At 53.0% G+C, this 18,088-nt stretch overlaps 1 protein-coding gene across 1 annotated transcript in view; it reads right to left on the reverse strand.

The window, feature by feature from the left end:
• Positions 1 to 12,496: 12,496 nt before the first annotated feature.
• The window catches only part of LOC145525283 (guanylate cyclase D-like), a 44,116-nt gene continuing 38,524 nt past the window's right edge, over positions 12,497 to 18,088 (reverse strand). The window contains 2 exon segments of the mRNA XM_081538081.1: positions 12,497 to 12,844; positions 17,674 to 17,759. Coding sequence (XP_081394207.1) covers positions 12,535 to 12,844; positions 17,674 to 17,759 — 396 coding nt within the window. The 3' untranslated portion in view covers positions 12,497 to 12,534.

An 18,088-nucleotide genomic window follows, 5' to 3' on the forward strand; every position in this document is an offset into this window, starting at 1 on the left:
AGATGGAGCACCCAGTGGTGGGAGACAATGACGGGGAGGGCCTGTGTCGGAGGGACCACAGCACTGTAGGCTCAGGACCCAGGGTAGAGGTGTGTCCCAGACCCTCAGGGGAAGGACTGTGGCCCCCATAGGACAAGCCATGGTGGGGGGACCCTGCCTCTCGGGGTTCTCTGGAGGTCCCGCCCCAGATTCACAGCTCTTTCAGACTTTGGGTTCCCCACTATGTTGAGCCCCGGCAGGCCGTGGACTTGCGTCTTCCTCTAGGCCGTCAAAGCCCCAGGGCCTGGCAGAACTCAGAAACTAGCTCACCTGGACCCTGATGATTCCCACAGATAATGGTCACCTCCCGAAGTTTCAGAGAATCCTGCTTGCCTCCTGTACTATCACTCCTGGAAGGAGAGCAGATTCTAGGCCCAGAGAGTGTGAGGATGTGGCCGGAGGTCACACGTGAGCTGAGGGGGTGATTCCCCTCCCCCACCCCACTTTTCTTCACTTGCCTCATGTGAGGTATTTCTGGTTCAGCAATCTCTTCAGAGGCCTTGCCCAGTTCCTCTTAGAGTATCAGAATCTCTGAGGGCTTGTGAGGACAGATTGCCCCCGAGAGTCTGCTTCACTAGGTCTGAGCTGGGGCCTGGAACCTGCATCTTGAGCCACCTCCCAGGGGTGCCGATGCTGCCAGTGTGCAGGCGCCCTTTGAAAAGCCCTGAGTGGGCATGGGGCAGGTGGGCTGTCTCTTCACAGTGGTGCTACCTTCCCCTCTCTGTGAAATGAAGGTAACACCAGCCCCTCCCCACTGAGTTGCAGAAATGAAGGGTTGAAATATAAAGGTTATGGTTAACAGGATTTTGAAGCTTTCTCACCAGGAGTGAACTTCTGAGATGGGTGTGAGGCCTCTGTACTTTTGAGAAGGGGGTGGGCTGGCCCAGGCAGCTTTCTCGGGCAACTTTCATATTGTAACCCATTTAATCCTACAGCACTCAGTGAGGTAGATATGGTTATTATTATTATTACCTCCATTTTACAGACAACATATGAGAAAACCAGAGAGGTTAGGTAATTAACTCTAATTTGCACAGCCAGTTTTGGATGAGTCCACTCAGTGGGGCTCTAGGGGCCACCCACTTAATACCCTATTGTATTGTCACCTGGTGAAGCATTTATTAGCCAAAAGAGCATGTCATCTAGAATTCTTAAAATTTATCATGACATCCCCCACGTGTATCGAGTTGTATTTTCCCTCCTCTTGGGTGGGGCAAGGAGGGACGTGAAGAAGGCAGAACTGAGGAAGAGAAGCAGCCCAGGTTTCAGAGAGGGACTCATCTGGGTTCCCGTCCTCACTGTTCTGCGCACTGCCATGGGACTTCGGGCTGGTGGCCTCACCCCTCTGAGCCCATTCCATGTCTAAAGTGGAAAAAATGTGGATGGACAACGGGGGCTGTTGGGAGAGTGAGCCCCTTGGTGTCAAGTGCCCGCCCACCCGTGGCACTCGCCCCGTCTGTGGCACTATTTGTGATTCTCAACCAGGCGTTGTTTTCCATTGAGGGCAGCAGCTCTATTTTCTTCACATTGGTTTAGTTCAGGGCGGGAGTCAAGTGGTTCAGGAAGCTTTTTCTATCTGTGCTCAATGAATGTGAGGAGGAGACCTGCCTAAAATGTAGCTGTGGCTGCCCCTCTGGGGCAGTGAGAGGAGGCAGCAGTCCCAACCTGCCAGGGCACAGGTGGAGTCCCTGGAGGCTGGGCAGGGGGGCAGAGGCCTGGCCACATCCTGGGCTTTCACGGGGAGTATCCTCCTTCTCCTCAGTATAGCTCTCGGCGATCCCTTCTTGTCCTGCTCACATTGCCTTCCTCCTCAAGACCATAGAGCTTTCCTAGAATTCACCAAGTACTGGTCTTTAGTGGGAATCTTAGGCTTGAGGGGGCAGGAACTAGTTCAGGTCACCCAACCAGGAGATGGTGAGCTGAGTGCTGGAACTCTGCCCCTTCTGCTGTGTGGGGCTGTCACATTTCCCCCCATGACATCCCTCCTCACACATGCTCCCCCCATAGACACAGACACCTGCAAAAGCACACTCTCCCCTCAACACACACACACACACAATCTTCATAAATACCCTCAAAGACAACACGGACGCAGAGGGCTACAACTCCTGAAAACAGAAAGCATGCGTCCACCTCACACAAAAATGTCACATGGGCACACACACTGTCCACAAACATTTCAGACATTTCAGAGATGCCCTCAAAAGTCACACAGCCACCACACACAGGTACAGCCTCACACAAATTCAACACCACCATGCATTCAGATATCCACCATGCATGCCACATCACAAGCCTACACATTGAACATACATGGTTTGTACACAGTGCATATATTTCCCGTGCAAACACCAGTCACAGACACCCTACGCGTATCACCCACAAACACACTTCATATCCCAAGTATACAGCGAAGACTTAAAATACCCAGGTTCCCAAACTCAGTGCGCACACACACAGGACACAGTGCACGGATAAACACACCATATGTGTGTGGGGAGGTGCCCATGCCCAGACCCAAGCACCTGCATGCGCACACACTCATGGAGCAAGACTGTGATCTCAAACTGCTCACAACACTGATTCTCCCAGAAGCAGACCACACACAAATCAAGTGGCTCCCACGAGCGCCGATTCCCGGGGGTGTGAAAGAGAAGAAGGGGAAAGGGCACAATGAGACTGCCGTGGTGCCCCAGGGATCCTGTGATCCATCCCTGTGGGATGCTGTGGCCTCAGGACTCCAGGAACTTGGGAGGCTGGGCTGGGGCTCCAGCATGCAGAGGGCTGGATCCTCTCTCCTGAGGAGGGGACGCCCTGCCCTGTTTTTCAAAGCCAGCCCCTCTCTCTAGGTCTGGAAACTTGGGAATGGGTGTTCAGCCTTACAGACTCCTGCTCTCTGGTCTTCCTCTGGGCTGTGTGGCTTCTTCCCACTCGCTATCTCTACCCAGGGGGCAGGAGACTTGGGTTTGAGGCCTGAACTAGACCCTAAAAATCAACCTCACCTCTCTTGCATCAGGGCCCACGTGGCCTCCTGGGGGGTGGGCTGTGCTCTCTGCTGGCGGAGGCTGCCTCTTGGGAAATCTGAACAGCCCCTCTCCCTGCAGGTTCTCCCATCAGCATGGACATGCCCTTATTTCACAACTCCCTGTTCCAATCCAAAAGAGGGGCAATGCCAAAGAATGTTCAAACTACCATATATAATTGTGCTTATTTCATATGCTAGCAAGTTAATGCTCAAAATCCTTCAAGCTAGGCTTCAGCAGTACATGAACAGAGAACTTTCAGATGTATAAGCTGGATTTAGAAAAGGCAGAGGAACCAGAGGTCAAATTGCCAACAACTGTTGGATCATAGAAAAAGCAAGGGAATTCTGGAAAAACATCTACTTCTGCTTCAAAGGCTAAAGCCTTTGACTGTGTGGATCACAAGACACTGTGGAAAATTCTTAAAGAAATGGGAATACCAGACCACTTTATCTCTCTCTTGAGAAACCTGTGTGCAAGTCAAGAAGCAATAGTTAGAACCGGGCATGGGACAACAGACTGGTTCAAAATTGGGAAAAGAGTACATCAAGGCCATATATTGTCACCTTGCTTATTTAACTGATATGTAGAGTACATCATGCAAAATGCCAGGATGGATGAATCACAAGCTGGAATCAAGACTGCCCGGAGAAATATCAACAACCTCTGATATGCAAACAATACCACTCTAGTGGCAGAAAGAAAAGAGGAACTAAAGAGTCTCTTGATGAGGGTGAAAGAGGAGTGTGAAAAAAGCTAGTTTAAAACTCAGCATTCGAAAAACTAAGATCATGGCATCCAGTCCCATCACTTCATGGCAAATAGAAGGGGAAAAAGTGGAAACAATGACAGATTTTATTTTCTTGGGCTCCAAAATCACTGCAAACAGTGACTGTAGCCATGAAGTTAAAAGATGCTTGCTCCTTGGAAGAAACGTTATGACAAACCTAGACAGAATATTGAGAAGTAGAGACATCATTTTGCCAACAAAGGTCCATATAGTCAAAGTTTTGGTTTTTTCCAGTCATCATGTATGCATGTGAGAGTTAAATCATAAAGAAGGTTGATGCTTTCGAACTGTGGTGTTGGTGAAGACTCTTGAGAGTCTCTTGGACAGCAAGAAGATCAAACTAGTCAACACTAAAGGAAATCAACCCTGAATATTCATTGGAAGGACTGGTAATGAAGCTGAATCTCTAATACTTTGGTCACTTGATGCAAAGAACTGAGTCATTAGAAAAGATTCTGATGCTGGGAAAGATTGAAGGCAGGAGGTGAAGGGGACAACAGAGTTGGATGGCATCATCGACTCAGTGGACATCAGTTTGAGCAAACTCCAGTAGATAGTGAAGGACAGGGAAGCCTGGCATGCTGCAGTTCATGGGATGGCAGAGTCGGACTCAACTTAGCAACTAAACAACAACAACTACAGGCCTCCCAGATTCCCACCAGCCACTGCCCACCCTTCCTCTAATCTCCTCCTGGCTGAACCTATCAAGGCTGTTGTCTACTCTTGTGACCTCCATTTCCCCCACTCACCTCACTGCTTTCTCCACTGTCTCCAGCCCTATCATTCCACCCAGCTTACCCCCAGCCTCCACATCTGGAACTGATATGGACAGACACTCTTCCATCCCCAGCTCCTTTGGTCACTTGACTGCATTCTTCTCTGCTGCCTGCTAGAGTGGCTCCTTGTAACACCCTCTCCTGGTCCTCTTCCCGTCTCCCCATCACCACCTCCTGTATCCTTTTGTGGCAACTCATCCCCACTCCCTCCTCCTCCTGGTCTTTAAAATGGGTCTCCCTCCTCCTTGGCCTCGCTCATTTCTCTTCTCACCCTTCTCTCAGGAGAGCTTCCTGCCCCAGGGTCTCCTTTCCTGTTCATCCAGCCAGCCATTCACCCACCACATGACGGCCAGATGGAGTCTCTCTAAAACACAGGTTTGACCAGGTCACTCCGCTGCTTAAAACTCTTTGATGGCCCTGGGGGTCCAAGCATATGTCACATTTCCCGTTTTCCTGTCTCTTTCACTACTCATGAGGCCAGAGCCCCTATCAAGCAGCCACATACATCCTCCATTGTCCCCTCTCTCCTTTCCAGTTTTCCTAACTGTGTGCAGTCATCTGTCAAACTCCCTATCCTCACCTCTCTCTTCTCCTTTCTCCCTCCTGCTTCCATCTCTCCCCTCTGTCTCTGTCTCTGTCTCCATTGAAGAGCTGGCAGAGGGGAGGACTGTAAGAACTAGCTAAGGGGCTCCCATACAAAAAAGAAGGGGCTTCCCAGGGGGCACAGTGGTAAAGAATCTGCCTGTCAGTAAAGGAGACGTGGATTCGATCCCTGGGATCAGGACAATCCCCTGGAGTAGAAAATGGCAACCCACTCCAGTATTCTTGCCTGGAAATTCCATGGACAGAGGAGACTGGCGGGCTAAAGTCCATGGAGTCACAAAGAGTCAGACACGAATGAGCATGCACCCATACATACAAAAAGAAAAGGGAAAAAAAACCTAAGGCTTCTGACTGAAAGGGTGCTTCATGTCCATGAAATACAAGTCCAGGTGCTAAGAGAGGAGATATTGTGGCTGCAGACGTGAGAAACCCATGCTCCCTTGGGCTGCTCACAAGGGGAGCCTTGAAGACATCCTGTCCAGTGCCCAAACTGGCTCTTTAAAAGGCTTCTAGACAGTCAAAGTTAATTCACTCTCCCACTGCCCACTCACACTGCAGGTTCCAACCTTGACCTCTGTCCACAAAACACTTAGCTCGTCCGTCCACCATCCAGACCCCTGGCTGTTGGTCTTGGCTTCACCCAGGGCCCCATCCTCAGCTGCCTGCCCCTCTGGACCTCACCCCGGGACTCACACCATTTCCTTTGGTTGGTCTCACCCTGCAGCTGGTGACTGAGGCTGTCACTTTATATGCATCACTTTTTTCCATGTAGTGTGTGGCTGAGGCTGACAAGGAAGCCAGGATGGCGTGTGTTCTGGGGGCTTTGGAGTTAAGGTCCAGTCCCACCACTGACTTGCTGGGTGACCTTGGGCTGATTTCAGTAGCTTCATCGAAAATACGAGGGGAATGTGTCTACCTTGAGTGACTGCCTCAGGTCCTTCTTTACAGTGAAGTACAGCATATTAAAAAGCAGAGACATTACTTTGCCAACAAAGGTCCATCTAGTCAAAGCTATGGTTTTTCCAGTAGTCATGCATGGATGTGACAGCTGGACTGTAAAGAAAGCTAAGCACTGAAGAACTGATGTTTTGAACTGCGGTGTTGGAGAAGACACTTGAGAATCCCTTGGACGGTAAGGAGATCCAACCAGTCCATCCTAAAGGAAGTCAGTCCTGAATATTCATTGGAAGGACTGATGCTAAAACTGAAACTCCAATACTTTGGCCACCTTATGAGAAGAACTGACTTATTTGAAAAGACCCTGATGCTGGGAATGATTGAAGGCGGGAGGAGAAGGGGACGACAGAGGATGAGATGGTTGGATGGCATCACCGACTCAATGGACATGAGTTTGAGTAAGCTCCGGGAGTTGGTGATGGACAGGGAAGCCTGGTGTGCTGCAGTCCATGGGGTCGCAAAGAGTCGGACACTGAGCAACTGAACTGAACTGAGCTGAAAGACCCTCCTATGGGCTGCCTGCAGGGGGAGCCTTGAAGACCTGCCCAGTGTTTAGAAGGCCTGAATCAGCCCTTTAAAAAGGCTCCAGGCTCTGGTCCTTTGATCAATCCTGCAGTTGCTCTTTGGGTAACTACCAATGGATCAGGAAGCTGAGACTAGGTGCTGGTTGGCTGGGAGCAACAGAGGGTAACAGGGAGGGACAGGGGGAAGAGCAGGCAGCTGCCAGGGAGAGGCCTGGGAGAGAGAACTGAGGTTCAGAGGAGTTCATGAAGCTTGGCTGCGTGAAGGGTGAGGACATACTGTATTCTCTGGCTCCCAGGAAATCTCCAGCAAACTCCACATGTCTCATTGCTGCACTGGGAGGTTGGGCCTGATTTTAGGGCTATATCAAGTCCTGAGTGTGGGCTCAAGGTGGACAAGCAGGAGAATAGAGCCTGTGCCCGTGACCTAGATCCCCCCAGGCCAGGCACCTAATGACAACTCTGGAAATGGGCCAAGTGGCTATTGTGATCTTCCTCAGACTGGAAGGGTTTTGCCCCTGGACACAGTGGTGACAGGGCAAGGTTACACATTTTCTAGACTATTGATCCCCAGTCTTAGGGGCATTATTATCATGACTAATAGGAATGTGTTTACAGTAAAGATCCTCTAGGTTGAAACTGGGGGTCTGAGCAGTTTGAGAGGACAAGATGGGACTGGGCAAGGGGGTGGGAAAGTCTGGGCATTGGGGGAGATGGTGGGAGGGTCCACTGGCAGGAGTTCTAGGAAGGGCCGTGGTCATCAGCAGTGGAGGGCATGCTAAGTAGGAAAGCGACATAGTGAGGGCTGCCCGGGGGGTCAACTGGAGCCGGCATGGGCTAGTGGGAATGGAGGCCAGAGGGTGACGGGGAGGCTGGGGCAGTTGCCAAGGACTCAGACGATGGAGCCTAGACTAAGACAGACTTCATCATGGTGGGTGGGACAGACTTAGGGACTGATTATGGGGGTAAGGCAAAGGGTCATGGGAAGGACAGGGAAGCGAGGGTGGTCACCCATGGTCCTGGGCAGGGAACAGGGAAGGGTACAGTCAGGGTGATCTGCGGCTCACTGGGGAGATGCCCGACAGGTGGCTGGGCACTAAGCTGGAGCCCAGAAGGAAGGCCTAAGTCAGCAGTGGAACAGAACTGCCAGAATTGCCACTTACTCTCATCTGAGGGTATGGTAGACTGCATGAGGCCGCTTCCAACAGAGCCCTGGATGAGGTTAGCATCACCTTTGTGTTATTTAACAAGAAATGCAAATGGCTAGAGACTAGACAAACCTCTGACACAAGCCGACTTGGGCCGAGCCTTTCTGATGGTGACAGATGCTGAGATCTGTTGTCCTGTCCATCCGTCATCAGGGAGATCCCCAAGCACAGCTCCTCGGTGTGGTGGGGTCCAGCCCATCACTTCCTCCTGGGCTGGAGGGCTGAGCCCAGGGACCCTGAGATCTTGGGGAAGGGCCAGTAATCTTGGGGTTGCAGCATGGGCTCTGGTTCTTTTGGGAACAGCTTGCCTGCCCCCTAGTGGACTTCTGAAGAGTCTCAAGGACTCAGGGAAACTTCTGGGAAAGGAGTCCACCCGTCCATGTCTTGACTGGGAGACTGGAGCCCTAAGTAGGAGTGGCCTTCTACAAGCAAGTCTGGAGGCAGCATGGCCCGCCCCCGGGAGAGTGCCCGGACTTTGTTGTCCCACAGCCCCAGATGAACTCAACAGCCATGGTGATGAAGGCACCCATTTCCTAGGGCTGTGAGGACGGCTCCCTGAGATAGTGCACACACAACATGCTAAGTACGCGTGAGGCCCTTCCCTCTGTTCTCATCACTTTATCCCCAACCCCCTTGTAAGAGTGTAGACTCAGCTCTAGTCTTTGAACGAATATGAATTTCCATGCAGGTGTATTTCCTTAAAGTGATGCTCACCTGCCATCACCGTGGCCTTCTTTACCTCTCCTGCCCTGTTATAGTTCTTCTCCCACTGAAGTCACAGAAAGAGGGCTTCAACCCAGCCCTGCCCTCAGGAAGCCCCTAGTATGCAAGGACAGGGCTGGACAGGGTGACTGGGGTGGGGAGGCTAAGAGGGCAAAAGAGGTGCCCTTCCTATAGTATGCAGGGGTGGAAGGGAGGGTTTCAGGGAAGGCTTCCTGGAGGAAGAGGCAGAGGAGCAGAGGCATGCAAGGTGCGGAGGAGCTGGCCAAAAGGGGTGGGAAGCAGAGGGGCTGGGGAAGAGCACCCAGGCCAGAGCAGAGGCTGGAGGTGAGAATGTCCAAAGCGGCGGGATGGGGGTGGGGAAGAGAGACAGGACAGCCAGGGAAGCCATGGGCTGACACACTGCCCACACCTACCTGGTGGGGAGGATCCTGCCTAAGCATTAGACTCAGCAAGCCCAGATGCAGATACAGCAGAGGAGAAACTAGGCAGGAGACCCAGGAGCTGGTATTGTAGGAGCAGAGATTGTTCATTGAAACCTTTGGGCTAACTAGCTCATTAGCTTATTCATTCATCAATTCAGCCTCCCAATGCACACCTCTGCCTGGGCATTAGAGGAAAGCAATGAACTAGATAAAGTTCCTACTGACATGAAGGTCAGGCAAGGCAACTACTAATTACATACAGAGGGAAGTTAGAAAAAGGTTCTAGTTTTTTGCCAGGCCACGCAGCCTGTGGAATCTTAGTTCCCCCACCAGGGATTGAACCTGGGCCCTCAACAGTGAGAGTGTGGATTCCTAACCACTGGACATCCAGAGAATTCCCAGGAGGTAGCTTTTTAGGTGGACACTGAAGGATGTGTTCACCAAATGTTGAAAAAGAGATAAGGTCATTTAGGTAAAGAAAACAACAAGTGATGGCATCGTGAAGGGTTTGGGGAAGAGTAAGAGGCCTGATGTGGCCAGAGTGTCAGAGTACAGGGAGCTGATGAGGTGAGGACAGTGTGAGGAGAGCCCTGGATGCCAGGCTAAAGTGTTTGTTGTTTCCAAGGGGACCACCCCAAATTGTGCCTGCCTGAAGGACCATGAACTGAACTCCAGACCAGGCCCCTCAAGGACCTTCCAGAGCCCCGCGGCTCCATCTGTCATATCAAGAACCCCAGTCCCCAGAGAGGCCAGGGGTGTCCCATTGCTGGGAACTGACCCCGAGGGACAGGAGGATGGCCCCAGGCTGGTGGGGAAGAGTAGGGGACTTCATGGGGACCAGCTGGCACTGATTCATCATGAAAGTCATGACTTGGGGCCCTATCTCTGGGGTTCCATCTGAGCTTATGCACGGAAGCCCCATGCAAATGCTAGGCCAGCTCCTCAAGAGCGGAGGGCAGCTCTGAGCGCCTCCTCAGCCTCACCTCATTCACAGAGAAGACGGTCGCTTGCCCCTGAGGCCATCCCCTCTGTGTGTTCTCCAGGGACCATTGCTATCTCTTCTGGCTTCTGTAGCAACTGTGCAGCCGCCTTGAATCAGGACACAGAGGTGGCATGGACAGGTTCTTTCAGCCCTCTGAGCCTCTGTTTTTACTTCTAGAAAGTGGATAAACACCTCCTGTCCCAAGAGTGGCTGTGGTTAAGATAATGTGTGTGGAAGCTCCAGTCAGTGCGTGGAGTCACAGCAGGCAGCGCGTGACTGTAAAGTAAATAAGCCCCAAAGCCTCTGGGACAGAGGAAACTGGCCCAGCCCAGGAGGGACCACAGCGCAGGAGCCAGGTGGGCACTGGCTGTCCCCCTGGGGGACCGCATCCTCTACTGATGGGGGGCGGTTGGGGAGAGATGAGGACCCCAGAGTCGGAGGGTCTGTTCACAGGCAGTGTGTTGGCTTTAGCGCCAGAGTTTCCCCCTGGAGCCCCCAGGTTCTACCCTGGAGGGTCTGAATAGAGACCTCCGAGGACACAGCCACCTTAGCCCTTCTCAGCAAGGGCAGCTCTGCTCTTCCCACACTACCATCCTGGAGGGCCCAAGAGCAAGGACACCCATGGGCAGATCCAGACACCCCTGGACATACACCCACATACACACAAGGCAACACACACCACACCTGCAGACCCACATTGTGGGGATGGACACAAATATTGGCAGTTTGGCCACTATTCCCAGACTTTGGTGCCCAGACAGACACACCTGGGCACATGATGTACACAGCTAAGGCAGCATACATGCAGACACACCAAGGCGCGCACACATGTCAGTGCACATGTACACAGATGCGTGGCACACACACAGACATCTGTAGACAAGCACACACATGCAGACACAGTCACGTGCATGGAAACACAGTTACCTGCCTGTTCAGGGCCCCCTGAGTGCTGACATCCACACAACGTACACGAAGCCACCAGGTCTGTTTGCACATGTGCACCCTGAGTCACGGCTGCAGCACCCTCCTGGGGACACCAAGCTTTCACTGCTGCCTTCTTTGACCTTCAGTGGCCCCATAAGGCAGGTGGGGGCACGGGCTGATCCCCAATGTGCAGTGAGGAGCTAAGGGCATAGAGGTGCCCACAGACCAGCTCCTGGGAGGAAAATTGAATGGAATCCTGGTTTGAATTCTGGTCTTGTGTCTGCCCGCTGCTAGCTTTCCACTGACCACCTGTGTGCCCATGGGTTATGCACAGAGGTTCGTGCCGAGGGGCCTCATGGCGATTAAACCAGAAGCTTTTTACAGATGAAGAGGCTGAGGCTGGAGAGAAAACCCACAGGCCTTCTGTGGGCCATGCTTCTGGCCAGGCCACAGGGGCACGGCATGCAGAGACACAGTCATGCACAGAGCCCTGGGAACGTCCCAGGATGGGCACGTGGACACCCTCCCTTCTCAACGTGGATGCCTTCCCTTCTCAGCCCTCCCGCAGGCTTGCTGGGGCCCAGTTGTGGTGTTTCCAGTCCTTTCCATGAATTCTCACAACATGGGAGGTAAGGGTGACCCATCCCATTTGGCATTTGAGGAAATTGAGGAGTAAAAAGATTAGGCCCAAAGTCGTGCAGGTCAGGATGGCAGGGGCATCTCCCAAAGCGGAGTCTGGCACTTTCCACCACACAGCAGCTCATGGCTCCACACATGTCACCCACATCCCTCTCACATCTACACACACACACACACATACACACACACACTCGGCACAGCCCCCAGTAGAACATTCTCCCCACTACTCCCAGTTCAATTTTAGTACCAGCTCCGTCCTCCCAAGGGGTCTCTTGAAGAAGGACGAGTTTGTTCAGGGCTTAACCTTCCCCCTGGCCCCCACCCTCTCCCCTCAGTCAAGGAAATGAATTCCATGTGTGCTTGGTCCGGCTGCTCTGAAATCAGCCTCGGCGGTTGGGAAGTAACCCTTTGATGTTGGAATCCAGTTTAATGAGCTAGTTGTGGGGTTTTTTTTGTTTTTTGTTTTCCTGTAAGACACAAGTCTCATTTTCCTAAGAGCCCAGGAATTACCACTCCCCTCCTTATGCTTCCCTGAGATCTTGGGAGCCCAAGACCTGGACTCACAACACAGTGCTCACAGAGGTTAGGCCAGCTAGGGAGGTGAGGTGGGGAAGGAGGCAGCTCGCTCTGAACATTTGCTGTGGATGGAGCCCTGTGTTAGGAACAAGCCTCATGTGGGCCCTCTCCAAACCCATTTTAGAGATGACAAAACAGAGGCTCTGAGAAGTGATGTGACAGGAACAGGATGACCTCCTCTCTCTGGGCCTGGGCACCACGACTGTACAACAGGGACAGTGTTCTCGATGGAAGGAATAATGAGCTCTATAATGAGCTCTGAGAGTCAGAACCGTTTGTCAAGAACAAAGTACAACATGAAAGGAAGGGACTATTTCTATTTTTTTATTGTTGTGTCAAGAGGCAAGTTTACCCATAGGATTCACAGAGGAAAGCATCAGAGACTATCGCCCTAGGGCACATATTAATGAGAGCCGGTTGGCTGCCAGAGAACTCAGCGAAGGAGGAAGGAGTTCGTTGCAGGGAGTGGAGGAGGGAGAGGGCCTGGGGGTGTCCAAGCACAGGAGTCTCTGGGCTGTTTCTGGCCCCTGTCCCTCTCCATCCTGCTCCTCTGGGCCCAGCTGAGGCCCTCCCCACACTGCAGGGTCCCACTGCGCTCTGGTGGGCTTTGGCAAAGGCCACTTTGACCTCTTGGTTTATGAGCTCCTGCCAGGCATCCCTAGGGGAAAAGGATAGGCAAGAATAATAAACCCACCACCCAGAACAACAGTGGTGGGCATTCAGAGCCCACAGCCGATTACAAGGAGCCCCCTCCCTGTCGTTGGCATCTCCTGATCCCTGCGGCAGCCCAGCCACAGGCACACCACGGGTGTCCACACTTCAAACTGTAGGGGACGAGGGCCCAGGGAGGTGAAGAGCCGCTCACTCATTTACACGTGGGTCCAGAGGCCTCCCAGGAGTTGGGCAGCTAGTCCCAGCTCTGTGCCCTAATGCTCTGGGGTGAGGAGCTCCGTGGCTCAGGGGTTATAACACAAGTCAGAACAGGGACACTGGCTCCCTAGCCTGCGCACACTTTTATTTTCTCATCTGCTTCCCACATATGCCCAGATGAGTGTGGAATGGGGTTACTGCCTGTGCACGGAGAAGGGAACAAGGCGGTGAGTACAGCCAGGGCCTCACAGCAGCTTGGCAGAGCTACTTCTGAGCACAGTTGTCAGGGGCAGAGCAGAAAACGGGTCCCGGTGTGGAGTGTCTCTGTGACAGTGACGGGAGGCCCTTCTATGGGGTCTGCTGCCTAGGTCATGGTTATACCAAATCACAAGGTGGGGGCTTCCCCATCCCCTGATCTCGACCAGCTTCCCCAAACAGCCCCCAAAATAAAGATAAGTAACTTCAGCAGATATGGCAAATACAGAAAGTGAGGATAAAAGCATTATTAGAAAACTTGACTTAAAAATCAAACTATTAAAAAAAAAAATCAAGTTATAGCATACAGTTCAAGCAAAGATTCGGTAACTGCCTCATAAACACAAGTCCAAGACAAGTTCCCACCCAGCTGGTCCTTCCTGCAGAGACTCTGTGTGGCTGTCTAAGCATCTTTCCGTGTGTCGTCTATGGGTCTGTCTGTCTGTGATCTCACCCCCAAATAAACGGAGGGGCATGCGGTGGTGTTTCCATGTGTATACATGTCTGATGCTCATGCAGGGTGCAGGATGTGTGTGCACAGGCGAGTGCACTTGTGTGCTTGGACTCCCGTTCCCCCACCTGCTGTATCTGAGCCCTTGGGCCTAAGTGGATGTGGGATTCTTCCCTGCTTCTGAGAGGCCTGGGAGGCTCCCAGGTCAGGTCGAGCTCCCTGGGCCTAATCTCTGCTCTCTTGCCTCCCTGAGCCAAGATGATGAAAACGTTCCTGGCACTTTCTAAAGTTTCTGGCCTGGAGCGGAAAAGTCATCAGCTGAGAGAGCTCAGGGTGACACATAGCTGCCAGACCTGCTGGCTCCCACTCCTAGGATGAGGTGGGGAGTCGGGAGAGAGAGAAGATGAGAGCTCACCTCCCTGGGAGCCTGTCACCTGCAGACCTGCAGGCGCATCAGCCAGCCAGCCACACCCTCCTGGGGGAAGTTCTATAAATGCATCAGCAAGGAAAATCAAGGAATAACAAGTGCTTCAGGGACACAGGCTGGGAGATGGGGGTGGGACAGCAGCAGGACTCTGATTAGAGTGTGTGGTGAGAGCCACTTCGCGAAGGAGGCAGCAACAGAGCTGAGACCTGCAGTACAGGAAGGGACCAGGCACAGGGCACAGCACGAGTGAAGACCCTGAGGTGGGAAGCTCAGTCAGTGAGTCTTAAGGAGCATGAGGGAGGCCCAGAGGTGGTAACTCACAGTACAAGGTGCTAGAAAACTGAGCCCACAGGGCAGGCCCAGGCCCAACAGAGCAGGGCCTCAGAGTCAGCATGAAAGAGTTCAGGTAGGAAGACCCAGAGAGTGTTAAACAGGGAACCGCCATGTGAATCATTTGTGTGTCGTTATTTAACGATCACTCTGGCTGCTGGGCAAAGATGGATAAGGGCGAAAGTTGAGAAGCCCCTGCAGCAGCCAGGAGAGAGGAGGTGATGGAGAAGCCGTCAGCTTGGGGCTGTGATGGAGGCAGGGCGGTGGAACTGGCTGACGTCTCCGGGACAGCGTCTGGCTTTCTGACTGTGGATGGCGAGGCCACCCACGAGAAGAGAACTCTGGGGGAGGCCAGGTCTCCGGTGGACCTGCAGGCCTGAGGTCCCGTGACAGCTCCAGAAGGAACTATTGAGGGGGCAGTGAGAGCTCCACAGGCCTGGAGTTCAGAGCTGGTTGGGGGCCGAGGCCCAGGGCGGGGGTGTCTTCAGTGTCAGGAGAGGAAGGGCCGCCTCAGGGAGGAGCTCTGTGCAGCCCCAGCGTGGAAGGGCTGGGGAGAGGAGAGGAGCAGCGGGGAGCCCGGGGAGGAGGAGATGGAGATGGGGACGCACAGCCGGGGCGCGGAGGAAGCCTCGGAGAGCCTTTCTAGAAAGAGGGAGGCGGGGGAAACGCTACTGCGCAGTCAGGTTGGGAACTAAAACTGCCCACGGAGCTGGTGACAGGAGTACAGGTCACCAGTGACCTCACAGAGCCTTCTGGGCGGGTGGGGGTGGAAGTCAGGCTGCGAGGGCCGAGCGGGAGTGGGCGATGAGGAAGTGAGGTCAGCGTCAGCAGACGGGCTTTCTGAGAAGAGTGTCTGCAGGTGGAAGTAGAAGCAGGCCAGCGCCGAGGATAGTAAGCTCAGAAGATGCTGGCTCTTGGAGGCTGGAGAGGTGAGGATAGTAAGCTCAGAGGATGCTGGCTCTTGGAGGCTGGAGAGGCGGCTGGAGGTCCTCTAGACCTGGAGGGACTGAGCAGGGCCAGGAAGCTGCAGCCGCTTGCCTAGGGGAAGGCCCTGGGAGGTCAAGAGCCTACTCCAGGTCGCAGAGCCTGGCTGGAGCCTGGTCCTCACCCAGCAAGCCTCTGCCAAGTTGAAGGACCCAGGGCTCTATGGAGGCTTCTGTGAACACAAGCTGGCTTTGCACCCAGCAGTCTGGAGTGTCCTTATTATTATTTTTTTTAAAGGGTGCACCTGTGTGTGTTCTGTACCCTGAGGGCTTCTCCATATGCCAGTGTGTGTGTACCCCTCTTCCTTCCTCGCTGGACCCCAGGGATGGAGATGAATGGGGCTCTGCCTGCCCCCGGGCATGGCTCTGCCTGGGCTCCCTGGGGTCCCAAGGCCTGGGGCACCTCAACAGCCGGGGAAGGAAATGGCCACTCTGACTGCCCTCAGCCCCTGTCCACACCAGTCCTTTGCTTCAGCACTGGTCTTTTCCCAGGAAGCCCGTGTCTGCCCCACATGGAGTTTCTCATCTTTGAGAGATAGCGGGGGTGGGGAGCAGCCTGGGATGGGGCCTGTCCTGGAAATGCTGAGAGGAGCCAGTTGGAAGTTCTAACAAAGGAAAGGCCCCGCTCAGGAAGCTCTAATGTGGTTGTACTGTGGGCCCCTGATGGGGCTCGGTCCATCCCCAGGCCAGCCGCCCACTGGTGGAATGAGCCCACGGGCCCCTGTGGTCCCTAGGTCCTCCTCATTTCTAGGAAACTAATTCTCAACAAGAGGCAGCACCTGTGCCCTCTGGCCTCTGGAGACTGCCTGTGGTTCCAGTGGAAGGGAGTGAGGAACAGCATGTTGCAGTAAAATGTACTTGCTACCCCCCTACCAGCCATCCCCGGTGGCTCAGCAGTAAAGAATCTGCCTGCAGTGCGGGAGACTGAAGAGATCCGGGTTCAATCCCTGGGTCGGGAAGATCCCCTGGAGGAGGGCATGGTAACCCACTCCAGTATTCTTGCCTGGAGAATCCATGGTGTTGCAAAGAGTCGGACATGACTGAAGCGACTTATCACTCACTCACTATCATTTATAGGAGGTGGGGGGGGGGTGCTTCCCTGGTGGCTCAGATGGTAAAGTATCTGTCTACAATACAGGAAACCCAGGTTCTGTCCTTGGGTGGGAAAGATCCCCTGGAGGAGGGCATGACAACCCACTCCAGTATTCTTGCCTGGAGAATCCTATGCACGGAGGAGCCTAGCAGGCTACAGTCCATGGGGTTGCAAAGAGTCGGACATGACTGAAGCAACTGAGCACAGCACAGCACCCTCCTACCTCACCCACATTGCCCTCAGAGAGGGATGTGGGGTCTCAGAGGACAAAGGGAAGAGCCCAACTGCAAGGCAGGCACCAGCTCTCTGAGAATCTGCTTCTTTTGACCTCCTAAAATATGAGGACCTTTGATCTGTAAATTCCTCATCTGCAGAAATCGTCTGAATGGTGACAAATGCCCAGTGATATTTATCAATGTATCACCTCGGGCTTCCCTGGTGGCTCAGATGGTAAAGAGTCTGCCTGCAATGCAGGAGACCCAGGTTTGACCCCTGGGTGGGGAAGATCCCCTGGAGAAGGAAATGGCAACAGAGGGCATGGCAACCCACTCCAGTATTCTTGCCTGGAGAATTTCATGGCAGAGGAGCCTGGCTGGCTACAGTCCATGGGGTCACAACGAGTGGGACACGGAGCAATTAACACTTTCACTTTCAACTCTAACCAGCTCAGAATGGGAAGAGTCTCCATGCTCAGCGACAAGAGGGAGGTTGAGCCAATCGTGGTGCCCACATGCTGCAATTCTGATGCTATAAATGCGTATATAAAGTGCTCTGAATAATACAGGAGGGCTCTCAGGACACTGAGCAGAGAACACAGACCAGAATGAGAAATTATGGAGACAGAATGATCTCATTCATGAAAAACCTCCCAGAAACAGGCTGGCAGGAACCATGCTGAAGTACTAACAGCAGCTGTCTGTCAGGAGCGGAAAGATGGTGATTATTTAGTCATGAAAGAACCCTGTATTTTGCAAGTTTTCCACACTAGGCAGGTAATACCTTTATAATTAGAAAAATAGCAAGTGTCAAATTTCAAACAAAAGAGGCCAAGCTTTGGGGGGAAATTCCTCTTACTCACCCTGGTTTGATGTCCAGAGGTGTGGGGAGGGGTCTGGGGAAGCCTGCCTTCCCCACCAGCCAGTAGGTCTCATTGAAGCCCTTCCCCTGGAAGAGAGAGGAAAGGAGCTTAGCAAACCTCCTCAAGCAGAGAGCAAGGGCAGAGGCATGATTCCCACTGCTGGGAGTAGAGCAGCCTAGAGCCTGGAGGCAGACTGTCTGGGTCCAAATCCTAGCTCTGTCTCTTGTTAGCTGTGTGACTTTGACCAACTTACATCACCTCTCTGTGCCTCCATTTCCTAAACACTTCACAGAGTTGCTGTGAGACTTAAATGAATTTATGTTTATCCATTAGAGAAGTAAATAAACAATGAATCTTGAATTCTATAACCAGCAGACATGGATCCCAGGATTCTGTGATCTGTGAGTCTCCCAAA

Source organism: Giraffa tippelskirchi, chromosome 11 (assembly GCF_054371585.1).
Source record: "Giraffa tippelskirchi isolate mGirTip1 chromosome 11, T2T-mGirTip1v1.2.pri, whole genome shotgun sequence".
Lineage (NCBI taxonomy): Eukaryota > Metazoa > Chordata > Mammalia > Artiodactyla > Giraffidae > Giraffa > Giraffa tippelskirchi.